The sequence below is a fragment of the Mus caroli genome, unplaced genomic scaffold, assembly GCF_978045245.1.
Source record: "Mus caroli unplaced genomic scaffold, Mus_caroli_1 scaffold_11, whole genome shotgun sequence".
Lineage (NCBI taxonomy): Eukaryota > Metazoa > Chordata > Mammalia > Rodentia > Muridae > Mus > Mus caroli.
The window spans coordinates 99556409-99583864 of record NW_028227266.1 but is presented as its reverse complement, the minus strand read 5'-3'; the positions used below and the strand labels follow the sequence as shown (position 1 = coordinate 99583864).

General features: G+C 35.8%; 1 protein-coding gene across 7 annotated transcripts in view; it reads right to left on the bottom strand.

Moving 5' to 3' along the window:
* The window catches only part of Stag1 (STAG1 cohesin complex component), a 321639-nt gene that overhangs the window by 144240 nt on the left and 149943 nt on the right, over positions 1 to 27456 (bottom strand). For 6 of the 7 annotated variants that reach the window (XM_021171587.2, XM_021171588.3, XM_085827945.1 and 3 more), the window contains 3 exons: positions 25210 to 25414; positions 10513 to 10664; positions 4052 to 4125 (listed from right to left, as the gene is read on the bottom strand). In XM_021171587.2, coding sequence (XP_021027246.1) covers positions 4052 to 4125; positions 10513 to 10664; positions 25210 to 25414 — 431 coding nt within the window. Of the gene's footprint in view, positions 1 to 4051; positions 4126 to 10512; positions 10665 to 21932; positions 22007 to 25209; positions 25415 to 27456 lie in introns of those variants that run through there. The other variant, XM_029481816.2, reaches the window with a different exon arrangement.

Genomic DNA, 27456 nt, shown 5'->3' with positions numbered 1-27456 from the left:
CATTTTTCAAAGTTGGTTTTATGTAGATAAAATGAAAAACGTTCTGATTCCAAAAAAAATCTTCAGTTGTATATCAATAAGTTAAAAATATAGAATGTAAATTTCATGATGTAAAAACCTACCAATATTAATACATAAAGACACAAAGTTTGAAAAAAGCCAGTAATGAATAATGAGATGAATGAGCAATAAAATTTCTACAGCAATGAAAGGCTAAAGACTTAAATCACTGCTGATTTTTAGCGATCATTCATTGCCTTATTGGACATCACTGGGAGGGGAACCCCTTGTCTTGTGGAGGCTCCCAGGGTAGGGCAATGCTAAAGCGCTGAGGTAGGAGTTGGGGTGCAGGGGTTTGTGGAAGGGAAACTGGGAAGGGAGATAACATTTTAAATGTAAATAAATAAAATAACCAATAAAAAGTGAAAAACATTAAACGAAATAACCCAAAAATAAATAAAAATTGAATTATTTTGTGTTAAGTAAAAAACAAAAAAACAAAAAATGCATTCCAAACTACAAATGTATTTTATATAAAAAAGTTAAACACACACAAATGTCTCTGAAGAAGATAGATTCAAGATTTTAACATGAGGTTAGTAAAACAAATCCACCTATATATCAATAAGATTATTTCTTTTTGAAGTGGGACTTACATATAACCTGTTCTCTGCTTTCATATTCCTAGATGCCCATTTCCTCCACCTTAAGTCTTTTTGTCCTGTTTCACAAACTATGGCCATAGACTCTCACTTCTTCTCCCATTTAGGTTACATATGTATCCATGTATGTATGTGTATATGTATGCATGCATATGTATGTATGTATGTGTGTGTGTATATATAAATGTATATGTATGTTTATATATATATATATATGTATGTATGTATATGTGTGTGTGTGTGTGTATGTAAAAAGGATTTACATATAAGAACCAACAGCCAATTTTGGAGATTCTATGTTTGGACTGCTTTGCTAAACGTTTCTCAGCTATGTCCATTTTCCTGCAAATCTCATTACGACTTTCCTTTATAGTTGGACAAACGTCCATTGGTTGGTTACACAGATATGACAATTCCATCATCTATTTATTAAGACTCAGACATCAAGGTTCCTTCCAACGTTTTTGCTATTGAGTTTTATTCGCCAAAGACCACGAACATGACTGTGATAGCATACAGAATCAAATAGCTATATCAACAGGAATGATAAAAATGGGTAATATAGCAGATCTATTTTTAACTTTTTCTTTTTGTCTTTTTTCCCTCTTTTCTTTCTGTCCATCCATCCATCCACCTTCCCTCTTTTTAGTTTTTGAGAGACACCTGCATGGTGGTTTCTAGAATGACTGTACTAGTTTACCTCTCATCAGCAGTGAATAAAATTTCTCATTCACAACACTTTTGCAAGCATTTGTTATTCTCTTTTCTTGATCATTAACTCATTTTGACTTGAGATGAGATGAAATCTCAAACTAGCTGTTGAAAAAAAATTTTGAAACCTTTAAAAAAACAATTTTAGGTTACTAGTTTTAAGAAGTGTTTGCTCATTATACAAGTGCATTTGTTGTGACATCCATTTTCATTTATCTCTAAAGTTTTTAAATATAGGTTATACCCTGCTGGGATTCCTCTGCTGTAATGTCACGTACAGAAAATGTTTTGCTTATACCTGTATCTTTAACGGTTTCTCACAGCCGGGCTTGGTGGCACACACCTTGAATCCCAGCACTCGGGAGGCAGAGGCAGGCAGATTTCTGAGTCTACAGCCTGGTCTACAGAGTGAGTTCCAGGACAGCCAGGACTACACAGAGAAACCCTGTCTCGAAAAACCTAAATAAATAAATAAATAAATAAATAGGGTTTCTCACGAGAAGTTACAGATTAAAACAATTTTAAACCGGCTTTGGGGTGATCTTAGCTGTGACTCACAGCATTAGGGATATGGAACCTGAAGACGCCACCTCCAGTAGCCAGGCAAGGACCCCAATTGAGTGAAAGGGACACCAACCCACCCATAAAACCTTGGATACAAAATTTATCTCTCCCGTTTATAAGAAAAGCAGATACAAAGGGGATGGAGCAGAGAGTGAGAGAATTGCCAACCAATAACCAGTCCAACTTGAGAACCATCCGATGGGCAAGCACCAATCCCTGACACTATTAACCATACTGATATGCTTGTAGACCAGAGTCTAGTATGGCTGCCCTCCGAGAGGTCCTCCCCAGCAGGTGACTCAGACAGATGCAGACAGCCACAGCTAAACGGTGATTGCATCTTGTGGAGTCCTGCAGAATAGGAGGAATGACTGCAGAAAAATGAAGGGATAGGAACTCCACAGGAAGATCAACAGAGTTAACTAACCTGGAACCTTTGGGCTCTCAGAGTCTGAACCAATAACTAAAGAACATACATGAGCTAGATCTAGGCATCCTACACATGTAGCAGAGGTACAGCCTGGTCTCCATGTAGATCCAGAGCTGAGGCACTCCCAAAAAGGTTGCCATTATATGGGCTATGTTCTTCTAGCTGAGTTGCATTGTCTGACCTCAGTGAGAGAGGATGAGCATATACCCTTTCAGAGACTAGAAGTGCCAGGGTGAGGGGGATACTTGGGAGGTCCCCCACGCACTCAGAGGAGAAAGGGAGGAGGACAGATGAAGGATTGTGGGAGGGGGTGAGTGGGAGGAGGGCAATGAGTGGGATGTGAAGTGAATAAAAAAATTGTTTTCTGTTTTACAGTATTTGGGGCAGGGGTTGTTGTATGTAATAAGTCAGAGGAAAACTTGTGGATGGTGGTTCTCCTTTTATCATGTAGGTCTTGTATAAAACTCAAGATATTCAGGCTCAAGTTCAATTTTTAAATTAAGATTTCAAAAACAAGTATGTCAATGTTGGATTTTAATACAGTAGCTTAGGAAAGACATGGTATATAAAAGTCCAATATTATGTACAAAAAAGTTGTGTGAAGCCACATGTGCCATTGCAGGGTGGCGCTGGCTTCCGCTGGCCACCACGCATACATAGGCAGTAAAGTTTTTTTTTTTTTTTTGCAAAGATGAGGTTTTGAGAATTAACCAATCAGATGACAGACAAGTTAACCAATCAGATGAGAGAAGTTAACCAATCAGATGTAGGCATGCAAATGAGGTGGTAAGCATAACCCATGCATGACCAATCCGGGTGTGAGACACGCTTCTCCTAGGCCTATATAAACAGCACCAGTTCTGGGCTTGGGGTCACTTTGCCTCTGCAATCAAGCTCTCCCAACAAACGCGTGTGGAAGGATCCTGTTGCAGCGTCGTTCTTGCTGGCGAGCCAGGGCACACACAAGGAAAGTACTATCAACATATTTCTTTTGTAATGAGTTAAAATATTCTAGTAAATTATCACATACCATTATACATCCGTTAAAAATTTCATTGTTTTAAAAATTAATTGACCAATCTTGAAGTTTTTGAAAGTAATACTTCTATCTTGTGAACCTGTTTCATTTACTGCATATAACTAAAAGAACTACATATATATGCAACACTAATTCATTGTTATGTATTTCTTTAGTTTTGTCTTCCTTGCTTAAAGGAATTTCATTTCAACCAACATACTTTTTACTATACTGGTAATTCTTTGGTCCTTTATTTCTCCTGTCTTTGCTCTGGTATTTTAACAAAGACAAGTTGATACTCTGACCATACAAGATACTTATATGGAGGAAAAGGTAGGACACTAAAATATATTAAATGTCATAATACTCAATAGTTTATTAGTAGGCCATATTAATTTTATGATAACATTAATTCATTTTACATCTGTGAGGATGTAAGTACATAGTATATCTCCAGTAGTAACAAATGTTGAGTTAGAAAGGATGCTTCAATAATATTGATGGCAAAATTTCTGACAAATATTAAATTAGTATTTATAGACCAAGCTATTTTCCAAAAAGGAAAACAGAGTAAAAGGAAATAGAGTTGTAGAGCTATATGAACTATGCTATAAATAAACAACCGCTGTTCAGGTTAAAAAATTCTAAATGATTAGAATACCTTACCGGTATCGATGAACAAATATACCCTTAAAGATAGAGTTCATCATATTTTCAATTTCATCTTGATTTTCTTGTAGCTGAAATGAAAAAGAAACAATAAAAAAAGAAAATTGAAATATTGGTCATTTTATCTGGAATGAATAATTCCAATTATTTTAAACTACTCATTATCCTCATTACTAGAAGCAATTAACCTCTTGCTGACTATAGAATTTCAGTCCAAAATTATCAGTAGATCTTGTGTAGTTTTGCCACATTGGCTTTGGATCCTCTCCTTTCTCTCAATTCATATATACCGGAAAAAGAACAAGGAAGAGAGGGAAAAGACATTGGTCAACTTTGTATTTTCTTGGAATAATTTATTTTTGAAATCATCTGACATTTAAACACATCTCTCCGAGTAAGTCTTCTGGCTTAGTTCTGCCTTCATTACTTCACGGTTCATCCTGACTTACATGGCATTTCCTCCTCTACAATGCATCAAATTAGTATCCTTATCTGAGTAGTTTGTAACTCAACTAGGCATAGTTTTCAAAATATGAGGAATCTAGGACTCCTAGCTAACACTGCTGCAATCCACTAACAAAACACAGGAGTATATCACAGAGGTACACATATCAGACAACATTATCAATAAGGGTTAAGCTTTAAATTTATTTACTGTGCAAAAGCAACATATTTGCTATTGTAGGACACTGATTTTTTTTTTTTCTCCAAGACAGGGTTTCTCTGTATAGCCCAGGCTGTCCTGGAACTCACTTTGTAGACCAGGCTGTCCTGGAACTCAGAAATCCGCCTGCATCTGCCTCCCGAGTGCTGGGATTAAAGGCGTATGCCACCATGCCCGGCTAGGACACTGATTTTTGATGCCCCAATTTTCCAAAAAAACTTCATGTCAAATAATTCAGCAATGTAACTGCTTTTATTATATACACCTACATAGGCTTTGTTTCATACAACAGTAAAATAGTTTCAGACCGACTCTTGCTATATGTTGTTAACAGCATTTATAGAAAAAAAAAAAACTAGGCAGCACACGTGTTTCTCTATATATGAGGTGAATATACCCTGATAAGGCAGTAATAAAAACTATTACAAGTTTTAAAACTTTAGCCAGGTGTACTTTAAAATGCTTGGCATACTTGCTTTAGCCTATTGTAACAATAATCTAAACAAAGACTATTTTATAATATGACACTGAACATTCCACATCAATAAAATAATGGATTGTTTGCAGACATGATAGAATGTAAGAACAGAAAACATAGAATCTAAAAAAAATAAAAAGAAGTGCTGGAAACACACAATATTATACATGTTACGAAGACTGTGTGGCTAACTATGAGCTGCTTCTCCCCCACAGGATGGTTGGCATACTACTATGTATTGCAATTCTGGAAAAGGATCAAAATTTAAAATATAGCATTTATCATTTAATGTTCATTGCTTGCAAACTTTCAGGTGACCACCTGATGATGTAAATAAATATATAAGAAATTATTCAAATGATTGTACTTACTACAAGTGCAAAAATATACTTGTTATGAATTTTACAACACAAAAACTAATTCATTGGTGTTACACATTCCAGTCAGTACTACTTAATGAAGCAGTTTCTAATATACTTCCAAAATATTTAAAATATGGTTTATGAGACAAAGAAAAAGATGTAAAAAATCTATGAGTGGCAATCTTAACCTCAGTATTTGAGAATGTGATCTAATATGGAAAGTGGTTCATAGCAATTGAAATTCCTCTTAAAATCTGTTTATAAGTGTGTATGCCTATATGTATGCATGCACATAAACATACATATGAACCACGTATATACAGGGGCCCTCAGAGGTCAGTATGTCTGATCACCCTCAAGCTGGAGTCATGGGTGATTGCAAGTAGCCAATCACATGTTGGAACTGAACCACATTGTTGCAAGGACAGAAAGAACCCAAAAACTGCTAAGCCATTACTCCAGTGACAAAATACAAAAAATTTAAAGACAGGGAAATATTACAATAGAGTGCTTACTTAAGTACATATAATGCATCTCGTTAGGGAAACAACAAATTTGGAAACAGATGAATACACAGGAAGACCATCATGTATAGAATGCAGGTATTATGTCATAAAAATCAAGAAGCCTACATTCAATTCTTCCCTCAGTATCTTCAGAAAGCATGACAGCAATAGCATCTTGATACTGTACAGATAGCAATCTATACTGTTTCACCGAGATTGTTAAACGCTGAGGTGAGGGCTACTTTAGATCCTAGTAAATAAGATGTTTAGATGTGACTGTTAGTGCATATCCAGAGAGGGTTAGAGTGAAGGTTCTGACAATGGTTTAGTCTATTGACAAGTTCAAATCTTCAGTAGACTTGGAGGGGGATTGAACAGTGGAAGATGGAACATATTGGTTAAAGTGGGTCAACTTGAGAAGACTTTGAAAATTAATATTCTGACTCTTATGCCTTTATGCAATTTCTCTCTGCTCCCTGGGCAGTACAACAGACAAACTTGTACAAAAACCTGCAAAATCCAGGGGGCAAAACCACTCTTTCTTCCTTTAAGGTATTTCTCTGAAGTATGTAATGATGATTAGAAGGCCTATCTGAAAACTGGTACCAAAAGAGAGGGGTGATTTTCATTACTTCTTGACATGAATTTGGAAAAGTTTGGAGTGTGTCTTAGTAAAGCCCTAGCATGCTGTGACGAGAGAATGATGCAAAATTCTGTTGAGATATTTGAAGATGAAAATCCCAAAATTTAATTAAATGGTGGTGGTGGGGGATTTGTGCTCATGAGTTTCATATTAAACTAAGGAGTATACAGGAAAGTGAACCAAGAGATCATTCATTCATTGCACATTTTGGCAAAGAATCTGTCACTGTTTTAATACTGAGACTTTGTCCAAGGAGGAGAATAAAGATGGCAGACTAATCTGAAAACAAAAATTGAGGCTGGCATTCTGGTCCGTAGGTATTTACTCAATTCTTTTACCTAAGCTTACAATGAGAAACAAGAGGAAAATCCAGACCAAAAAAATATAAAAATCTTGGCTGCACACCCCCGCTTTCAAAATCTAGCCACAAACCCAATACAGGAGACCTGGCTTTCCTTGGAATAAAATCCAAAATGAAGAGTCTAAATAAATCTATTGTTTCTTTGCAGTGCAGATGAAAATGTCTGAAAAACACAGGGCTCAATATGTTAAACAATACATTTCTTTTAAGCAACTGAATTTGTTATGATAGTTCTGAAAAGCAATTATGGTATAGTACAGTACAGTACAGTACAACATAACTCCAAGATTCTTCAGTTGCTAGTCATAATACCACGGAGGTATGCATAAATGAATTTGAGGTCAGGCAAAGACTGGCAACAATAAAATGTTTTTGAAGCATAAAAGATCAAAAGTAAAAAGTCAAAAAATGTAATGAATCCAAGGTGTTTCTGGCAGTTCTTGCCCATGCTTTACCATAAGATTTTATGGCAATTATTCCTCTAAATATAAAATATTGCCATTTTTCAATGCATATGTGTGGGGATCTGAAGGAAAACAGCACCCATATGTCTAGAGGAAGTGGCACTATTATGAGATTTGGCCTTGATGGAATAGGTGCTGCCTTATTGGAGTCAATATGTCACTTTGAGGTTTCAATAGCTCATGCCAGGCCTTGAGGTCACTCTCCTCCTGTTGCTTGCCAATCTAGATATAAAACTCTCAGCATCCTCTCCAGCAACACACTGCCTCCCATGTCACAATGTTTTCTAACATGATGATAATGGATTAAACCTCTGAATCTGTAAGTCAGTGCCAATTAAATGTTTTGTTTTATAAGAATAGCCAGGGTCATGGTGACTCTTCATAACAATAGAAACCCTAAGACAAAATGCCACATAATACCAATGAATGTTGCCCCAAACAATGTGGCAATGTTCTTACTATACATATAATGACTGATGTTTCTTACAGACAATAATGGCGTAATTATGAAAAACACAATTTTAATAGTTTCCTAGTGTAAGTCTTCAGTATGTATCATTAAAATTATACATTAAGATATTTATTTTAAAAAATAGATTTGACCTTCAGACTGGGGTCTCTTAAAAATTTTGTTTCACAAAAATAAGCACAGTGGCACACACTTTTAATCTCAGCACTCGGGAGGCAGAAAAAAAGCAGATGTAAAGTTTCAGGCCAGCCTGAACTACATATTCAGTTCTAGGACAATCAGGGGTACATAAAGAAATCCTGAGTTGAAAAAATGATCCAGGCTGGTGAGATGTCTCAGCAGGTAAGAACACTGACTGCTCTTCCAAAGGTCCTGAGTTCAAATCCCAGCAGCTACTTGGTGGCTCACAATACCTCAGAAGAGGTCTGATGTCTTCTTCTGGTAGGTCTAAAGACATCTACAGTAAAATTATTTATAATAATAAATAAATCTTTGGGCCAGAACGAGCAGGGACTGAGAAAGCAGGGTTGACCTTAGCGACCGGGGTCTACAAGAGTGAGCAGAGGTCCTAAATTCAATTCCCAACAACCAGATGAAGGCTCACAACTATATATACAGCTACGGTGTGTACTCATATACATAAAATAACTAAATCTTAAAAAAAAAATTAAAAGAAAAGAAAAAGATAAAATGATACAAACAACTGAATTTCCTGTAGTTTTTGAAATGGCTCTAAACATACACCTGTTTTGTACTGGGTACTTATATATAGTTGCATTCCAGTATTAACAATTACAACATCAAAATAGTTATAACTCTAAAAGACATTGAAGATACTTTTATGTTCTGTAGTATCAAGCAGCCCAACCTAAAATTCTTTTTGTGTTTGAACATGTTTATGTGTGTGTGTGAAATATGTGGGTAAATATGTTCATTTGTGCACATACAGGTACATATAGGTGGAGACCAAGGCTCCTTGTTATGTTGTATTCCTCAATCATGTCTCTACTGTGTTTGTCCTCAGACACGGCCTCTTACTGAACCTGGTGTCACTGATTTAGCCAAACTGGATTATCGCCAGGGATTGTCCTGTCTCTAGCTCCTTCTTGCTAGGATTGTGCTGCTAAGCCCAGCTTTTTTTATGTGGGTGATATGAATCTAAACTCAGGTCCTCATGGTTGTACAACGAGCACCAATTAAGCCATTCCCATAGAAGCTAGAAGTTCGTTAGGTAAAAATAAATAAGTATATGTGTTCCCTTATTATACAAACCTGAATTCATCATTAATATATAATAAATTTAGTTGTAAACAAAACAATTCTTTAAAAATAAATTTCTTTATGTTTTTTTCATTAACAATGGGTGTTTAATTTGTACATTGATTTTATATATCTATAAATCCAAGTACTGTAAAAGTTCTAGGGTGAGATGGGTCATGAATGAAAAGGGTTTAGGTAGGAAGCTTTGGTCCCCACAATAATTTCATTGTAAGTTTTTGCTTTCTATTGTTTGTTAAATCCCATTATGTGTATATACACAGTTCTATGAAAATGTAATCTTTTTAAATTAAAAGATTTAATAATAAGAACCACAAATTTTCCTTCTAATAAATTAAAAAAAAAAAAAAAGTTAAAGAGATGGCTCAGTGTTTTAGAGCACGGGGTATTCTTCCAGAGATCCTGAGTTCAATTCTGTGCACTAACATGGTGATACACATAAATTTGCTAATCAAGTATTGGGAATTCAACTCCTTTTTCTAGTCTCTATGAGTACTGCACATATGTGGTATATAAATATTCTGTTCAGACAACACGTTTACCCATAAAATGAAAATGAATGTAAAAAATAAGATATCCATGTAAAAAAACATTTTTATCACATCTACAAAAATCAGATTGTTAAGTGTAAATAAAGTAAGAGCTAGCAGCTCTCAGAGAGAGTTTGATTGCTTATTACATATAAACTCCTGGACTGGATTACCTTGCACTGAGAAAGAGGAGGAGTGGAGTGACACCAATCTTAGAGGATTGCTTTATACATCAAATAAAAAATATACTGAGGCTTTCTTCTGTAATTTACTTTTGCTGTCTTCCAAATGAGATATCATCATTTGGTGTTCTTTTGAGCCTGTAACATCAAATGATTGACTTGCCTAACACTATGAAAATCTTTTTCTAAATAAGTTTGCATGTCACCCCTACAATATGGTGATTATTACAATTCTATTTAAAACTTGAAGATGAAATAATTTGAAGCCAAATCTTACGAATGTAAGACCCGTATGAATTTTCTATTGTCCCATCTACACACCTCAGGTCTCATATGCCCCAGGCTAACCTCAAACTTTCTGTGCAGCCAAGGTTGGTCTTGAACAGACTGCCTTCCCAAGTACTAAGATTACCGACTCGAACAGCATAGCCAACTTTAAAAATGTCCTTTACAAAAAAAAAAAAAAAAAAAAAAAAAAAGACAGCAGAAACTATTATATTTCAGATTACCACAAAACTTACCTCCTTCCGTTTCTGAAGTAGTAACTCCAGCCTTTCATTGGCTCTCTTCCCAATCATTTTATTTCTCTCAGCCTCATATTGCCTCTGTGTATTATCTTGATGAATACTGAGGTTTAAAGCAACGTTCACCAGAGCAGTCATCAGCTTCATTGCTATCAAATAAGGGACAATTACAATAGTCACTAGGGAAACAAAGATTTTAGGGAGAAGATCAAAAGTTAAAGCAAGTGAAGAAGAAAAAACCTGTTTAATAATCCAGCCATAATTTAAAATGATAAAAAATGGTAACTGACAGGAATAGACTAATCTCACTTGCAAAATAACTTTCTTCATTTAAAAGTCTTATCCAAGGAGCTTAAACATATATGTCAAGGGAAATTGTGAAATTCTTTTAAGGTCATTCTTGTTTTTAAAAGTTTGAGTTTAGAGCTATCCTCTAGGGATGGCTCGGTGCCATCATGTGTACTGAACATCGTTAACACTGCCTGTATATCTAGAAACTCAGGTTTGATTGCTAGCATCTATATGGTAGCCCCAGCTACCTATAACTCCAGTTTTCTGACCTCTGTGAACATAAGGCACATAGACATATATACTAGCAAACACAGATATATAAAATGATAAAATAAAACTATAAGAAGTTGTATCTAGTCTACCAGCACAAAAGACAGAAGTAACACAATGCCTTGCCTACATTCACACATTAGGTTTAATCTCTTTCTACCACTGCATCTGTGTTTCAAATGGTTCCTTTATACCTTTACTTAGGTGAATTAAAATTCCTAAAATATTTACAATTATCACATGGACTTAACAAACACAAAAAGGCTTCTGCCTCCACTGATTACCGAAGAGTGGTACAACTTCAAAATTCAGAAAAAGTATTTCAAGCACACCATAGAGCTAGAAACAAAAATTACTTTAAAGAATTTTGCAATTTCCCTTGAAATATATCTGTACACATATACACAATAGTGTAATTACCTACCTAAGCATATGCTTATTTTGAAAAACTTGAAAAGTCTTTCTAAGCCAGCTACAGGTTAACAGTGATTGTTATAGCTCTTAGACAAAAATGTGAAACCAAAATACTGAAAACAAATTTAAGTCAATGAACATTTATTTATAAGCTCATTTAATAAAAATTTAGACAAAATATTTTGACTATTCCTGTATTCCAAACTACAAGTTGGTGATTTTACATTTGTATGCAAATCAATGCATATTTAACTATCTGTGACAGGAAGTAAAGTACTTTCAAAATATGACAAAGAGTATCTAAAGGTGTATCTTAGGTTTTTCAAGCTCACCAAATTTAGGATGGCACTGGTTTATCTGCTTGTTTGAGTACACAAACCTCTATACTTCTAAAGCAAAATGACTTGATTTCATACCCAAAAGTCTGTTATTACATAATGACCTTCTTAGCCCATATAAACAATAAAATATTCAAAATAGTAAAACAAACAATAACTACAAAATGACTGATACATTCTCTCCAGGCCTTAGCAGATATAGAATAGTGGTGTGTGTTCTTTATGGTAAAGTATGCTTACACCCATACAATTAATTACTATTCAATCTAAATCAGGACTGTCCACTGACTCCAATGTTACATGACAAATACAATGTGAGTCTCACTGTTTATTGAGAACACGGAAATGATTGATCTTAAACATAATTATTTTTAGTTTTGCTACTGTTACTAGTAGAATTCAGCCTTAAAAATGTGACATATTCTTTCAAATACTCCCTCATGTCAAAGAGAAGATTCATTCACCTTCTAAATTTAAGTGTTGTAACGGAATAATTAACATTCCTCCACAGTATTATTCAGAAACAAAGAGATGTTCATCACTCCTTGCCCTTTTGCTTAAGAATAGGCTTACTGTTAAAATAGTAGAAAGTACTTTGAAATTAATACTAATCTCATAGTCATATCATTTCATGTCTGTTGAATTTCACAGTAAGATGACACCAATACATCTTATTTTCTTGAAATTCATTTTCCAGCATATTATAAAACTTACTGTAAAATGACAGATTGATAACTTAAAAACTGTTTTCTAATAGTTCAAGCAACGCTCATGCGGTGCTTCCTTTTTTATCAAGGGACAAAAGACACAGTGAGCAATATTGTATGTACTAGTTACAAACAAGGAAAAGACAGACTACAACTAAACAGCTGCACCAATGATTTTTACATTCTAGTAAAGAAAAGATAGGCAGAATATATACACTACGGATGAGATACTGAATGTCAACAGCAGAAGTGTTGATACAGGAGATGTTCAACTCTTCAGCAACTAGTTCCTAATGGTCATTAGGAGTGTGTCAATCGTGAGGTCTACTTTCTTTTGCTCCCTTTCTGGTCTAAGATTTTAGGTAGTGCCACATGTATCTCTCATAATGTGCTACCAGTGGCACAACCCTACAAAACTCATTTATCATGAACTGGAACCTATAAATTGGCAATTTCAAATAAGCCTTAACCTTTGCAATCTGATTATCTGTGGAATTTTGCTGTAGTATTGTAAAGGTGATCAACACATACAATTAATGCCAAGACTATGAGAACTCTGCTGATAATATATTCCCAATTACAGGAGAATACTTAGAAAATAGTTTGTAAAATTATCATAGGGCAGAATAGACAGCTCAATATTATAAATAGCATTTAACAGGCAATTTTGTCACAGACTCAGAACAGACAGAATGCTGTTAAAAACCTGACCATGAACGACTGTGTTGATAAGGTTCCCAATAGAAATGCAGAATCTATTGGGGACTGAATTATACGCCATTATGGTTTGACTATGGAAGAACTTTGCTGCATTTTGCATATGACCTGAGACTGTATGACACGTGAAACTTAAAATTTAATGGAGTAGAGTATGTGTTTGAGAAAATTTCAAGACACGAAAGCATTGAAGCAGAAAGGTCCAGTCTTGCTGGATGATTTAGGAAAGTACGTAGTGAAAGCAAGATTCCAAAAATAAGTAGAAAAGAAAATATTGAAAAAGCCTGCAATGTGGCCAGAAAAGGATAGCAAAAAAAGAGAAAAGAGGTGTTGCCAAAGATGATGAAGCTACCAGTGTCAACAAAAAGCCCAATGCTAAGACCAGGAAAATAAGATTGCCTCAGAGGATCCCAGCAATCAGCCATAGCATTAGGGCTTAGAGAGAATAAATAAAAGTTGTTACAAAAACACTTCAAGGAAGAATCCTCTCAATAAGAAATTGCTCTGTGGTTTTCAACCTCTAAGACAGGTCTAAAGAACTATTTCCACAGAAGTCAAGTTACTTTGTTCAGTTCACAAAGTACCTGTAACTGATACCTATGGTTCAGGTAGGCTTAGGCAATGGCAACAGTGTTCATGTAAAGCTGGTTTTGTAGGCATATGAAACACTACAACTATGGGATCATAAAGATTCCATGTAAATTTCAAAGAAAGCCTGTCAAGTTAAGCAGCGATACTGCAAGGGCCAAGTCTTTGCAAGCAGACTTGAAGATGTTTGTACACAACAGAGCAGAAGCTTCACTGGAGAACCCAAAAGCTAAAACAAACATATTAAACTTGCCAAGTGAAGCTGCAGGAAATGTACAAAACCAGCTACACACGGAGCTTTCGAATGCAATGAATGCCTTGCGTGGTTACAGTTTTTCTTTGGTCTGATCCTTCCTTCCTTTCCTTATTGCTTTTTTTGTTTTTTGTGTTTTTGGTTTTTTGAGACAGGGTTTCTCTTTATAGCTCTGGCTGTCCTGGAGCTCACTTTGTAGACCAGGCTGGCCTTGTAAATGGGAATGTTTACTCTAAGCATAATATATATACTGGAAAGATGCAAATTTTTCTTTTACTTTGCTATTCAAAGTATTTCCTCCACCTGACTGCTGGACATCACAAGGCAAAAAATGTGGTGGTGACCTCAAGAATATGAAGCATGAACAAGCATCATCAGCAACATGACTAAGGGGCTACAGGCCTACAGGTACAGAGCTGATGTCATCAGCCATCTAGGAAAGGCTAAAAGCATACAAGTGACATTCTGAAGATGATACATCATATTGCATAGTCTGCAATGTATAATCCTTAATCGCAAGGCTTTCAGAAATCCCATTTCAAGGAGAATTTTTGCAGCTAATATGTGTTTCCCATCATTATTAAATTAATATGATAATCGTTGGTCATTAGACCACCCTACTGGGCAGATTCTCTGCAGATCAACAAAGATCAACTCTTTTATAGCAATGCTATATAGACATATGATTTCTTAATATCTTATGGTGATCTATATAATTCCTAACTTATATTAGTAATTATTGAACAATTTGCAGAGAGGGCTGCAATTAGGGCCCTGGAAGTCTTCATGTGTGACAACTATTTGCACTAGGATAGAGAGCAGGCATGAGACAGATTTATGATTAAGGAAAACATTCCTTTTAAGGTGGTGGTAAAAACCACTATGTCGGTGGGTGTGTGTGTGTGTGTGTGTGTGTGTGTGTGTGTGTGTGGACTGGCGCATGTCTTTAATCCCAGCACTTGGGAGGCAGAGGCAGGCAGATTTCTGAGTTCGAGGCCAGCCTGGTCTACAGAGTGAGTTCCAGGACAGCCAGGGGCTACACAGAGAAATCCTGTCTCGAAAAAAAAAACAAAAAACAAAAAAACAACAAAAAAAATTATGTGATAGCTAAAGACCATAAACTGGGAATGAACACTTTGTTGTAGGTGTAAAAATGGAAGATAAAGTACTAACTGGGATTATCTAGACAAAACTTCAATACTAATGAGAGACTAGAGAGATAATTTGTCTCTCTACATACTGTGTTAACTTAGACATAAGAGTTACAGTTTCTAACTTTTAATGAGCCTTTGAGCTAGCGGTAGATAATGTTTCTTTAGATTACCAGTCTTAATGGGAACACACGAAAACATATCTATTATAATTCCTTATTTAACTTGTGATTTGAATTTATGTTTGAACTTGTGAAGTTTTGAAAAAAGATGCATGTGATCATAGATTCTGTAAAAGGACATGTACTGAGAACAAGGACAATAGTGAGTCAGGTTTTTCTTAAGACCAATATAAAGGTAGTGCCTGCACCTTTCTTTCAAAGGTTAGAGTAGCTTTTCAAAATGCTTGTTTCTTTCTATGACTTTCTCTAGATTACAAGGAGTCAGGGAACTCCCAGCCTTGGGGCTCAGGGCCATGAAGGACCTGTGGGAAAAGATCAAAGAACCTCTTTACTTAATACACCCACCACATCCACTCCAACCCAGTTTAAGTTAAGTATTAACTGCCAGATGCCTAAAGCTTCTGGTCTCTTCTGGCCTCAGGATAACTAGATTCAAACCAGTAAACATTATTATATTAAGCAACCTTTACTCCCACAAAATCAGGTCATTTTCCCCACCCCTGCATATACTTCACCCCCCTCAGATGCCTTCCAGAAAGAACCACTGCTTAGGGTAGGTCCCCTAAAAGCTGATGTTGATAAATAAAAAATTATTAGAAAATGGGAAAGCTTGGATTTTTTTTGCTCCAACTAAATCATTTAATTTTCCTTGAAGAAATGACTGAAAACCACAACTCTAGAAAAACAAGGCTGAGACAGCATTCTTCATGTTGCGTACCGACCCTTTAAGAGACATGATCATAATGCCCATGGTGGGTCCAGCTATGGAGATGTGAAATCCATGCATATAAGTTTCATAACTGAAAGAGAGGGAAAAAAAACCAAAGGAAAACCTCCAAATAAATGTTGCGTATACATGATGTCCATTTTGCACTGCACATCAGAAAGGGGGACCAGCAGCAGCTCAGAGCCCCTCAGTAAACAAAGGGCAAAACCTTGCAGACAACCTTGGCACCTGACGTCAGGGCTTAGCAGTCTCCAGTTGCAGGCCACAGTCCTTGAGGTCGTTTGTACCTGCACAAGCCTTCTCCACATCCCCTTGGCTCATGGCTGCCCTGCTAGGACTAGAGCGGAGGGCTTTTGTATGATCTTCCATGTAAATAAACACAATTGGGGGATTGGTGGGGGACTCTTGCCTACTGGGAAATCATTTTTCAAGCTTGGGCATAAGAAACCTTATACAATTTGCATAAACAGTTAAGAGTAAACAAGACTATTTGGAATAAATATGACAAACACATTGGTAATACTTTAAATATATAAAGATTACATAGAAATAAAATCTTACGATAGGCTTGAGAATTACAAATAGAAAAGACTTAAGTAATTCCTGTTATGTTGTAAAATCCCAATTAAAACATCAGGAAGGAAAATGATTTTCATCTTCCATGAACGGACAAAATAAATGCAACCCTAATTTGCAAACATATTAGTACATAAACATGGCAGGGTGTGAATAGAGAACATTCACAACAAATAGATAATTACAGAAAGCATGGCAACTAAACCTCGAATAAGAAAAGGTATTTTACTCTGGGTAATCCAGAAACATTCAACAATATAATTTTAGTTCAGTGGAAGATAGAGAGAGCCAAACTTTGTTATAATAATGTTCAAATATGAGATGTCTACTTAAAATACAAACCAGCATACTTAAGGTTAAGAACAAATAAATACTATTCTGAAAGGGTATCTTATGTAAAATGGGTGTAATAGGATAGTATGCTTAAGTAAAAATAATTAAGAGATGAATATAGTGTGTAACTGCTAAAAATCTGTTCTAACTTAATAAAAAGCTTTCCAAAAGTGTGTTCAGCTCCAACAGAGAAAAAAAAATTCATGTAACTGTGGAATTTCTAGAACTGAAGAACAGTGAAGTGTGTCTAATCTGGCACATTATCAAATTATCAAGTTTCAGTCCAGATACAATATCAAGAATCAAACTAAGAGGTCATTCATATAAGTTGACTGATGGATATAGTGTTGGATTTAACAGAGCTCATTAAAAGAGAAAAGAAAAGAGGGATAGTGTGCCTTTGCAGTGAAGCATTGCAGTCCAAACAAAATTCACAATGGAGCTGTACGATGTGATGCTGTGTTAACTGAAGCTTACTGCTAAGGATGGCCCTGCCTCATAGCAGTAAGACACTATTCAAATATGTATACTTTGTAGGGCTAGTATAATAGCCTAGCTATACTTCAATACTGTGTATCTTATTACTATCTTGGAGTGCACAATTTGAGAACTTCTGCTCCGCATATGGTCTTTAACTCTCTCCACCAAACTGTGAGTCCTTGAAGCTCATAACTTTGTAGAATTAAAATATGTGTTCTATGGTGCTCTGAATGATAAATAAATAAAAGTAATAGACTCTGGCCAAAAAATTTTTTTATATAAATGTAGTAATAGTATACAGTGAAATGTAAGACAAAACACATAAAGACTGTCAATAGAGACACAGTTTTAGATATTTGGAAAACAGACTAAACTTCTTCCTGATTAGACTATGCAAGTAACTTATGATGCTACTGAGGTCATTTTTTCTCAGCCCTAAGAATAACTAATCTGATTGGATCTCTTCTCAATTATGTTACAAGCAAGGTCAGGGGTCATTTTATTTCAAAACTGATCATCTTACCTAGCGATAACTAACCATGAGCATAGATAGTGAAAATTTTGATTTAAAAACACAGTTATGTGAATGTTTTTCTTTTAATCCAAGGTGTGGGATATGGGGCTGCTCAGTTTTTCCACAGCCACTGTGATTATCTTGTGCTCAAGGAGGGGCATGATCTTTGCCAGCTGCAGATAGTTTAATTCTTGGGAATCTGGAGAGGGTATGGATGCCACAGAGCAGAAATGGGTCCGAGGCACTTATTAAGAGGAAGGCAAGGTGCTGCTGACCCCACTACTCTTCGTCCGGCCTGTCTGCTATTGCTGGGCTTGTGTTTTGTTGGACTTCTGGATACTCTGACAATGAAGACTGGGTATGTCCCTAGGAACTAGAAGACCCTAATCGGCAATAAATAGCATACAAAGATCTATGTCCCTTTTCCATTCTAATCTTTCCCTCATACCTAGTGTTGGGGGATTGGAAGGAATCAGGGTAGAAAGAGCTGGAAAGAAGGTAGAAGGTATAAGAACCCAATAAATTAATAAAACAAATAAATCAACACACAGTCTTTGAATCAGAGGATTAAATGCTCATGCCCATCTTATCTAGCCCTCAAGATTTGTCTTCTAAAGTAAATAGAAATCATCACGTTTTACTCCATGCCTCTCATACAAACCATTCACTTGGATAATTACTGTCCACCCAGAATTATCAGAAAATCTTTTGTTGAAAGGAGTGACCATATACTTAAAATTTTATATACTCAAGCTATGAAAGAAGTATTTAATGTAGAAAAATAATTACAGATGTATTACTTAGTGCTGAATATTTTATCCTTTAGAACTTGAAATTTTAAAAAAGGTTCAGTACATTCTATTTTCAACACCTAATACCTTTCCATTATTCAAATGTAGCTAATAAATGGCGGTTATGATCAGGGAAATAGGCTAAGTGCAGATCTTCACCTGGTTCCTCTCATTCAAATTCAATCTCCCAGTCTTAGTCCCAGTTTTGCAGCACAGCAACGGATGCAGCTTCCCTTACCCACCCTTGCCTTGTCTCCAATGGATCACACAGATTTCCCTTCCAAACTTTCGTGCCCTGACTCATTGCTTTATTCCAGCACTCCTTCCTCAAGGAGGTATTTCCTGGTAATTTACAGGCCACTCCCACTCCTGGCAGAGAAGCAAATAGGTTAACTCTAACTCTTCCCCTCATCTTCCCCTCCTCCAAATCCAGTCTTAGCCTTACCTTTATATCAGACTACCTGCTGTGGCTCCCTTTCACTCTTCCCCATTCATTCCCAGGAGACCAGGGAGATAGAGCCTGGTGGAAAACCCTGCTTCCTCCTTCATGTGGAGCCCCACAGCCTTATCCCAACCCAGCCCATTCCCATGGATGTGTCAGCTCCTAACACACAGAAAGTCCTTTGTCCTGTAAATATAAGTGGTTACAACTACCAGAATCCCATAAATTTCCTAAGAGGCAGCACAAAGCCATCACACTCTCCTGAGAACCAGAGAGGAAAACAGGAACCAAGAAAAGAGAAAACACCCACCTAATAAAGACAAGATTAGATGTCAGCACTTAGAATTAAAACTTTCCCAAACCCAGATGCCTAGATGCCAGGGGAAATCACTCAGTAGGCTTTGAGTACTGCAACATAACTGAAGCATGAGACAAAGACATTAGCATACCTTTTATGAATATGACAGAGGTCCTTACAGAGAAAATTAATAAATCCCTTATAGAAATCTATAAAAACACTAACAATGGAAGGAAATGAATAAAACAGTTCAAAAACTGAAAGTGGAAACAGAATCAATAAAGAAATGAAAACTTTAGGAACTTGAACAGGAACCTCAAAGACAAGCCTCACCAACAGAATACAAAAGATACAAGACAGAATCTCAGACACTGAAGACACGATACAAAAAGCGAATACCTTGGTCAAATAAATTGTTAAATCTAAAAAATCCTGGGACAAAACAACCAGAAAATCTATTTTACATTATGACAAGACCAAATCTAAGAATCATAAGAATAAAAGGAAAAGAAACCCAGATTCAAAGGGCACAATGTTTTTTCAACAAAATTATCAAGAAAAATTCTCCATTATAAAAAGAAGGTACTTACAAGAAACATACAGAACACCAAAAGGACTGGACCAGAAAAGAAAGTCCCCTTGATGCAGAATGATAAAAACACTAAACATACAGAATAAAGAAGAATCTTAAAAGCTATAAAGGAAAAGGAAAAACATATAAAGACAGACCTATTAGAAAAACTTCTGATTTTTCAATGGAGACTCTAAAAACAGAAGGGTCCTGGCAGACATTGTACAGAATCTATGAGACCACAGATGTCAGAACTGAATACTATACCCAGCAAAACATTTAATCACATTACACAGAGAAAGTAAGACATCTATGACCAAAAAAAAAAAAAAAACCAACCCAGAAGTCACTTAGAATGAAATTTCCAACCTACAAAGGTTAACAACATCACAACAAAATAAGAGGAATCAAGAAACACTGCTTGTTAACTCTAAACATAGTCTTAATCCCTCAATAAAAAGACAGAAACAAACATGATATGAAACAGTATCCATCCTTCTTCTGCATCCAAGAAGCACACTTCAACATCAAAGATAGTCACCTCAGAGAAAAAGAACAGAAAAAAAGGATTCTATGCACATGGACCTAAAAAAATAAAAAATAAAAAAACCCAAAACCCCCAAAAAATCATAAAGCCTTAGTATCTAACAAAATAGACTTCAATACAAAATTAAAAGAAAAGGAAGAACACTACATACTCATCAAAAGAAAAATCCACCAAATATACACTGTAATTCTTAATATCTATATATCAAACACAAGTGTACCAAAGCTCAAGAAAATAGGCCAGCTTAAATCACATACTGATACTCAAACACTGACAGTGGGAAACTTCAACAGCCAATTCTCACACCAATAGATAGGTCATCCAGGAAAAAATTATACAAAGAAATGTTCGAACTAACTGTCATTACAAACTAAATGAACTTGACAGATAATTACAGAACATTTCACCCAAACACAAAAGAATGTACTTCTTCACAACAGCTTATGGAACTATATCCAAAATGGACCACATACAAGGACATAAAGTAAGGCTCAATACATAGAAGAAAATCAAATTAACACCTCATATCCTGTCTGTCCATCCTGGTCTAAAAATGGGCATCAACAACAGAAACAACAGAAAATCAAGAAAACTAAACAACTCACAATGGAATGAAAAAAAATCAACCGAGAAAGAAAAAAAAAAAAAAAAGACTCATTACAACTGAATGAAAATGAATACATACCACACCAAAACTAACAGGACACAATGAAGGTGGCCCTGAGGAGTCAATTCATAGCACTAAGTGCAAACATAGAAATAGGAGATATTAGTGATTTAACAGCACACCGAAAGCTCTAAAATGAAAAGGGGGAAAAGAGGGAGAGGGGAGAGGGAAAGAAAGGAAAAAAAAAAAAAACACACCCAAAAGGAAAAGATGGCAAGAAATAGTCAAACTCAGAACAAAAATAAACATGATAGAAAATGAACAAACACCCGGGCAGTAGTAGCGCACGCCTTTAATCCCAGCACTCAGGAGACAGAGGCAGGCGGATTTCTGAGTTCCAGGCCAGCCTGGTCTACAAAGTGAGTTCCAGGACAGCCAGGGATACACAGAGAAACCCTGTCTTGGAAAAAAGAAAATGAACAAACAAAAACAATGAATTACTGAAACAAAGAGTTGGTTCCTGAGAAAATCACCAAGACTGATAAGCCTTCATCCAAATTAACTAAAAGGTGGAGAGAGAATATTCAAATTACACAATTAGAGATGAAAAGGGGACATACCAATTGAGACTGAGGAAATCCAGAGAATCATAAGGATGTACTTTAAAAACCTGTATTCCACCAAACTGGGAAATCTAAAATAAATGGATAATTTTCTCAATAGACACCACTTACAAAAGTTAAATCAAGATCAAACAAACAATTTAAACAGACCTTTAACTAGAGATATATAGGCAGTCATTAAAAGTCTCCCAACAAAAAAGCCCAGGGCCTGGTGGTTTTAGCACAGAATTCTACCAGATTTTACCAGAAGAGATTAGTGCTAATCTCCTCAAATTATTCTATTAAATGGAAACAGAAAGAACATTGTTCAATTTGTTTTATGAGCCTATAAGTCTCTTGATACCCAAACTACATAAGAAACCAACGAAGAAAATTTCAGACCAGTTTCTCTTACAAACATAGACTGAAAATTTCTAAATAAAAATATTTAGAAACTGAATCCAAGAATATGTCAAAAAGGTCATCCACCAGGATCAAGTAGGCTTCATCCCAGAGATGCAGGTATGGTTCAATATATGCTAATCAATGAATGTACTCAGCAATGTGCATAAACTGAAAAAAAAAATAGCCACATGATCATCTCATTAGATGCAGGAAGATCTCTGGCAAAATCCAACACACTTTTATGATAAAAGCTCTGGAAAGATTAGGGACACGAAAGACAAAAGTCAACATAATAGATGCAGTGTACAGCAACCCTTGTGGCAAACACCAATTTAAATGGAGAAAAATTCAAAGCAATTTCACTAATATCAATTACAAGTCAAGGTTGTCCACTCTCTCCACGGTTATTCAATACAATACGGGAAGCCTCAGCTGGAGCAATAAAGCCACTGAAGGAGTTCAAAGCGAAACAAATTAGAAAGGAAGAAGTTGAAGTATCTTTATCTACAGGTAGTATGATAGTATCCAAAAGTGTTCCTAAAAAATCCATCAAGGAATTCCGACAGCTGACACTTTCAGCAAGCAATATAGCTAACTAAGTACAGTATTAACTCACAAAGCCCAGGATCCCTCCTATACATAAATGTCAAATGGACTGAGAAAGAAATCAGGGAAACAGCACCTTTTATAAAAAACATCAAAGTAAACAAAATATCCTGGGGTAACCTGAACCAAGCAAGTTAAAGACTTGTATGATAAAAACTTTAAGAGACTGAAGAAAAAAATTGAAAAAGGTATCAGAAGATGAAAAGATCTCCCATACTCATGGATTGTTAAGATTAATATAGTAAAAATAGCCATCCTACCAAAAGTAATCTACAACTAATCAAGGCAATATCCATCAAAATTATAAGACAATTCTTCATAGAACTTGAAATGACTATTTAAAGTTTTATAATGAAAACATGAAAAACCCCTGTTTGCTAAAAAAATCTAATAATAAAAGAACTTCCTGAAGGTAATTAAGTATGAGGTTCAGATATAAGCAGAATTCTCAATAGAGTAAAGTCAAGTGGATAAGAAACAAGAAGAAATTCCAACATCCCTAGTCATAAGGGAAATGCAAATCAAAACTATTTGAGATTTCATCTTAAACCCATAAGAATGGCTAAGATTAAAAATAAAAAAATTAAAACAACAAGTGTCAGCCTATACTGGGGAGGATGTGAAGCAAGGTAAACTCTCAAACACTGGCAGCACTGCAACTTGTGTAGCCACAGTGAAAATCAGTGTGGCCCTTCCTCAGAAAGATTTAAACAGTGTACCTCAAGAACCAGCTACCACACTCTTGAACACATACCCAATGGATGCTTTAGTCTAGAATGAATCAATGTCGACTGTACCTCTATTCTTAATAGCCAGAAGTTAGAAACAACCTAAATCTTTATCAACAGAAGAATGAATGAAGGCGATGTGGTACATTTACACATATCAGGAGTACTAGTGACTAAACAACAACAAATATACATATCAGGTAAATGGATAGAATTAGAAAAAGATCATCCTAAGTGAAGTAAGAGAGATTAAAAGAAAAAGTGTGTGGATATTGTAGTTTTATGTGGATAATAACTGTTAAGTCAATGATAACCAAGCTATAATCCACAGAACCACCGAGGGGAGGTATAAAGGATGGGGTTAGGAGGAGAGGACATACAGGCTCCCTAGGAAAGGGGAACAGAATGGACAGTTATGCATGGGTGGGGAGAATCAAGTAGAGACAGGGATAGAAAAGGGACACAAGGGAGAGAATACAGGGAGAGATATTAACATTCAGAGCCATTTGAGGGGTAACATAAAAACCTTAGGGAGTAAAAACTTTCTATATTATTGACATATATAAAGGAGAACTAAATGAAATAACCAAGTAAAGAGGAAGACAGAGACCCAACAAGCCATCTCTTGTCCAAATAAAGCTTCCACTATGAGGACTGGGTTACATCTAATTGAGCTGTTGCTGACAATACCTATATAACTCAATGAATGAGGAGAAGTTGAGCTGGTGCCTACATAGAGCCTTTATCAATACAAGCCAGTGTCTTTGATACAGGATAGTATGCTGAATGCTACGAAATCAGAAATATAAACACCAACCTTGTCACAGTCCCTCTGATCCACAATGGTTTCTTGCCTAAAAGATGAGCTAGTACAATGGTGGCACAAAGCTTCCTGAAGTAACCAACCAATATTTGATTTTATCTAAAGCCAATACCACAAGATGGAACCCATAGTTAACACTGGTTGGGTGTCAAAGAACCTCAGAATTGATAGCCCAGGAACTTCGGGCAAAACCAAATAATTCTGTTTGAAAAAACTATGTAATAATAAAAATCCTAATGGCATTCTGCTATGTGATAGCTCAGTGCCTCGCTCAGTCATCATCAGGGAAGCTTCCTTTTACAGCAAATGGGAGTGAAACAGAGACCCACAGCCAGACCCTATGAGAGTGTGAGAGATTGTGCAAGACAGTTTTATGTCAAGTTGACACAAGTCAACATTATCTGAAAGAAGAGAATCTCAATTAACACCAGGCTGTAGACAACTTCATAGGGCATTTTCTTAATTAAAGATTGATGGGGGAAGACCCCTTTCCTTTATTCTAGCAAACAGCCATTTCCAGTTTTTATTCTTAAGGCTGTCAAATAGCAAGTAGGAAAACTATTGCATATTTTATTCTATTAAATGAAAACAGTCAGGCAGATAAATTCCAAGAAATTTTTACTTTTATTAAAGCACTAACTAAATTAACCTTATAGAAAAAAAAAGCTGATTACAAAAAATAAAATAAAAATTTAGCAAACTCAACTGGAACAAAGAAGATTTGGTTACTTACCAGCAAGGGTACTTGTATGCCTAAAAGCTCTGACTTGGGAGTCTGACAAACCAGTCAAAAGGGAAATTACGGTGTCCATCATATATTCATCATAAATTATGCTATATTGACACTGTCGAATCAGGACTCCAATAAATTCACAAAAATTGGAACGAAATTTTTTCCACTGAGGACCAGGCATTGTAAGGGGGTAGTCACCACTGTCCTAGAATATGTAAAAAGAACTTATTAAGTATCACAAGATAGCAGTTAGATCAGAATTTTATTTCTATATACAAAGAAATATTTTATTCTAAATATACAATGATACTATCTGTACATTAAGTGTTAATTTTTTTCTTTAAACATCCACAATTTTTACAGTGCTAAAAACTATCAGACTGAAAGTGTTTAATTCCTTTTTCTAAGATTCTTAATAAAAAGATAACAGTGCTAAATTATGTTTGTATTTTTTTTAAGATTTATTTGATTTATATGAATACACTGTAGCTGTGTTCACACACATCAGAAGAGAGCATCGGGTCCCATTATACATGGTTGTGAGCCACCATGTGGTTGTTGGGAATTGAACTCAGGACCTCTGGAAGAGCAGTCAGTGCTCTTAACCACTGAGCCATCTCTCCAGCCCATGTTTATATTTTTATGAAGATGATTTGAAGTAGACAGAAAAGTAATGAAGTTTAGATTAAAAGGAGTATTTACTATACTACTGAATATAATAATAATAATAATATGTAATATAGTAACTGAGATACATCTGTCATCAAATCACTCTTAACATTTATTTTTTTTATTCTCTTACAGAACAGACAGACAGGCATACCCAACACAAGCATGCTGAGGTGTACATGTGGAAGACAAAAGCAACTGTGAGTGTTGCCTGTCTCATTCCATCATGTGGTCACTACATCTGAACACATGTCAACAGGCTTGGTAGCAAGCTTGAATCATCTCTTCAAATCAGTATACCATTTCTCAGTATTTCGAAGATTTTAAAAACATGAGCATTTCACAAAAAAGCCTAAAATTGGCCTTTCACATGACAACTCATTTCTTGAAATTTTACAATAAACTTGACAATAATTCTACTTAATAGCTTCTTTAAAAGAAAAACATGGAATGGGATCTTAGTAAATTGTTTGACTTTATTTAATTCACAAAATTAACAGCTGAGCCTAATACCAAGTGCCTTTTCTCTCCAGCTTGAAACATTTAAGAAAATACACACAAGGACAGTTGGATATGGGTGGTATAAGCCATCAGATACCAGTCTTGATACTGTAGGTAGAACCAGAAGGATTTGGAGTTTGAGGACAGTCTGAAATACTATCTCAAAGACTGAGAGGGAAAACAGGAGGGGAGGGAAGAACTAAAATTATACTGAAAAGGCAGTGATGCAGAGGCAACTAAGATAGACAACAAGAAATCAATGTCAATTTGGTAACTGTTATTGTAGGAAATTAGGGAGAGTCTGTGCTCACTCAAAACCATTTCCAACAAAGAAGCCTATGGACAAGGCTGGGAAACAAGAGAACTCTTACTTTTGGCAAAACAAGCCAGCAAGTGTGTGATCTTCAACTGGAACAAAAAAGAAAGCAAGGAACCCAGCTTGCCTGTTCTGATTGTTCTATTGCATAAATCAGAAGCCTTGATCTGATGGACACCGGAGTAGGGAGCAGAAAAGAGCTAAAAACCAGGGTTGAAATAAAGATCCAACTGAGACAAGAGAAAAAGAGCTTGTATACTAGGGTAAGAGAGAAGAAGAAAAATACTGCCTTGGACTTTGCATCTTATATTGGTATCAACCAAAAGACTGTTAGCTTGAAGATGAACAGGAAGCAAAGGACTGGCTGTTATAAAAAGGTAGAAAAGTAAGTTGAAAGAATCCTTTAGTAAACTTAGCCATACATGGACATCATTAAGACACAGGCAAGACCATGAATATGTTCTCATTATCAATACCAGGAAGTAAGCAACACCATATTGCCAACTTGGAGGAGAAAAGGTGAAAAAGTGATTTCTTCTGTGGCCCTAGGATACAGAGATAGCAGACATCTCTTGAGGTGTGTCATAAGTCACAGATAAAGGTACCTACTATACCTATCATGAAAGAAGTCTCTCTGTATAGCAAAAGAAAGCCATTACAGGAAATCACAACTGGACACACCAACAGACAATGAAGGCTGCAATACCAATGGATATATCTGCAACACAGCTTCAACATCAATAACTCAAGAGAATATCACA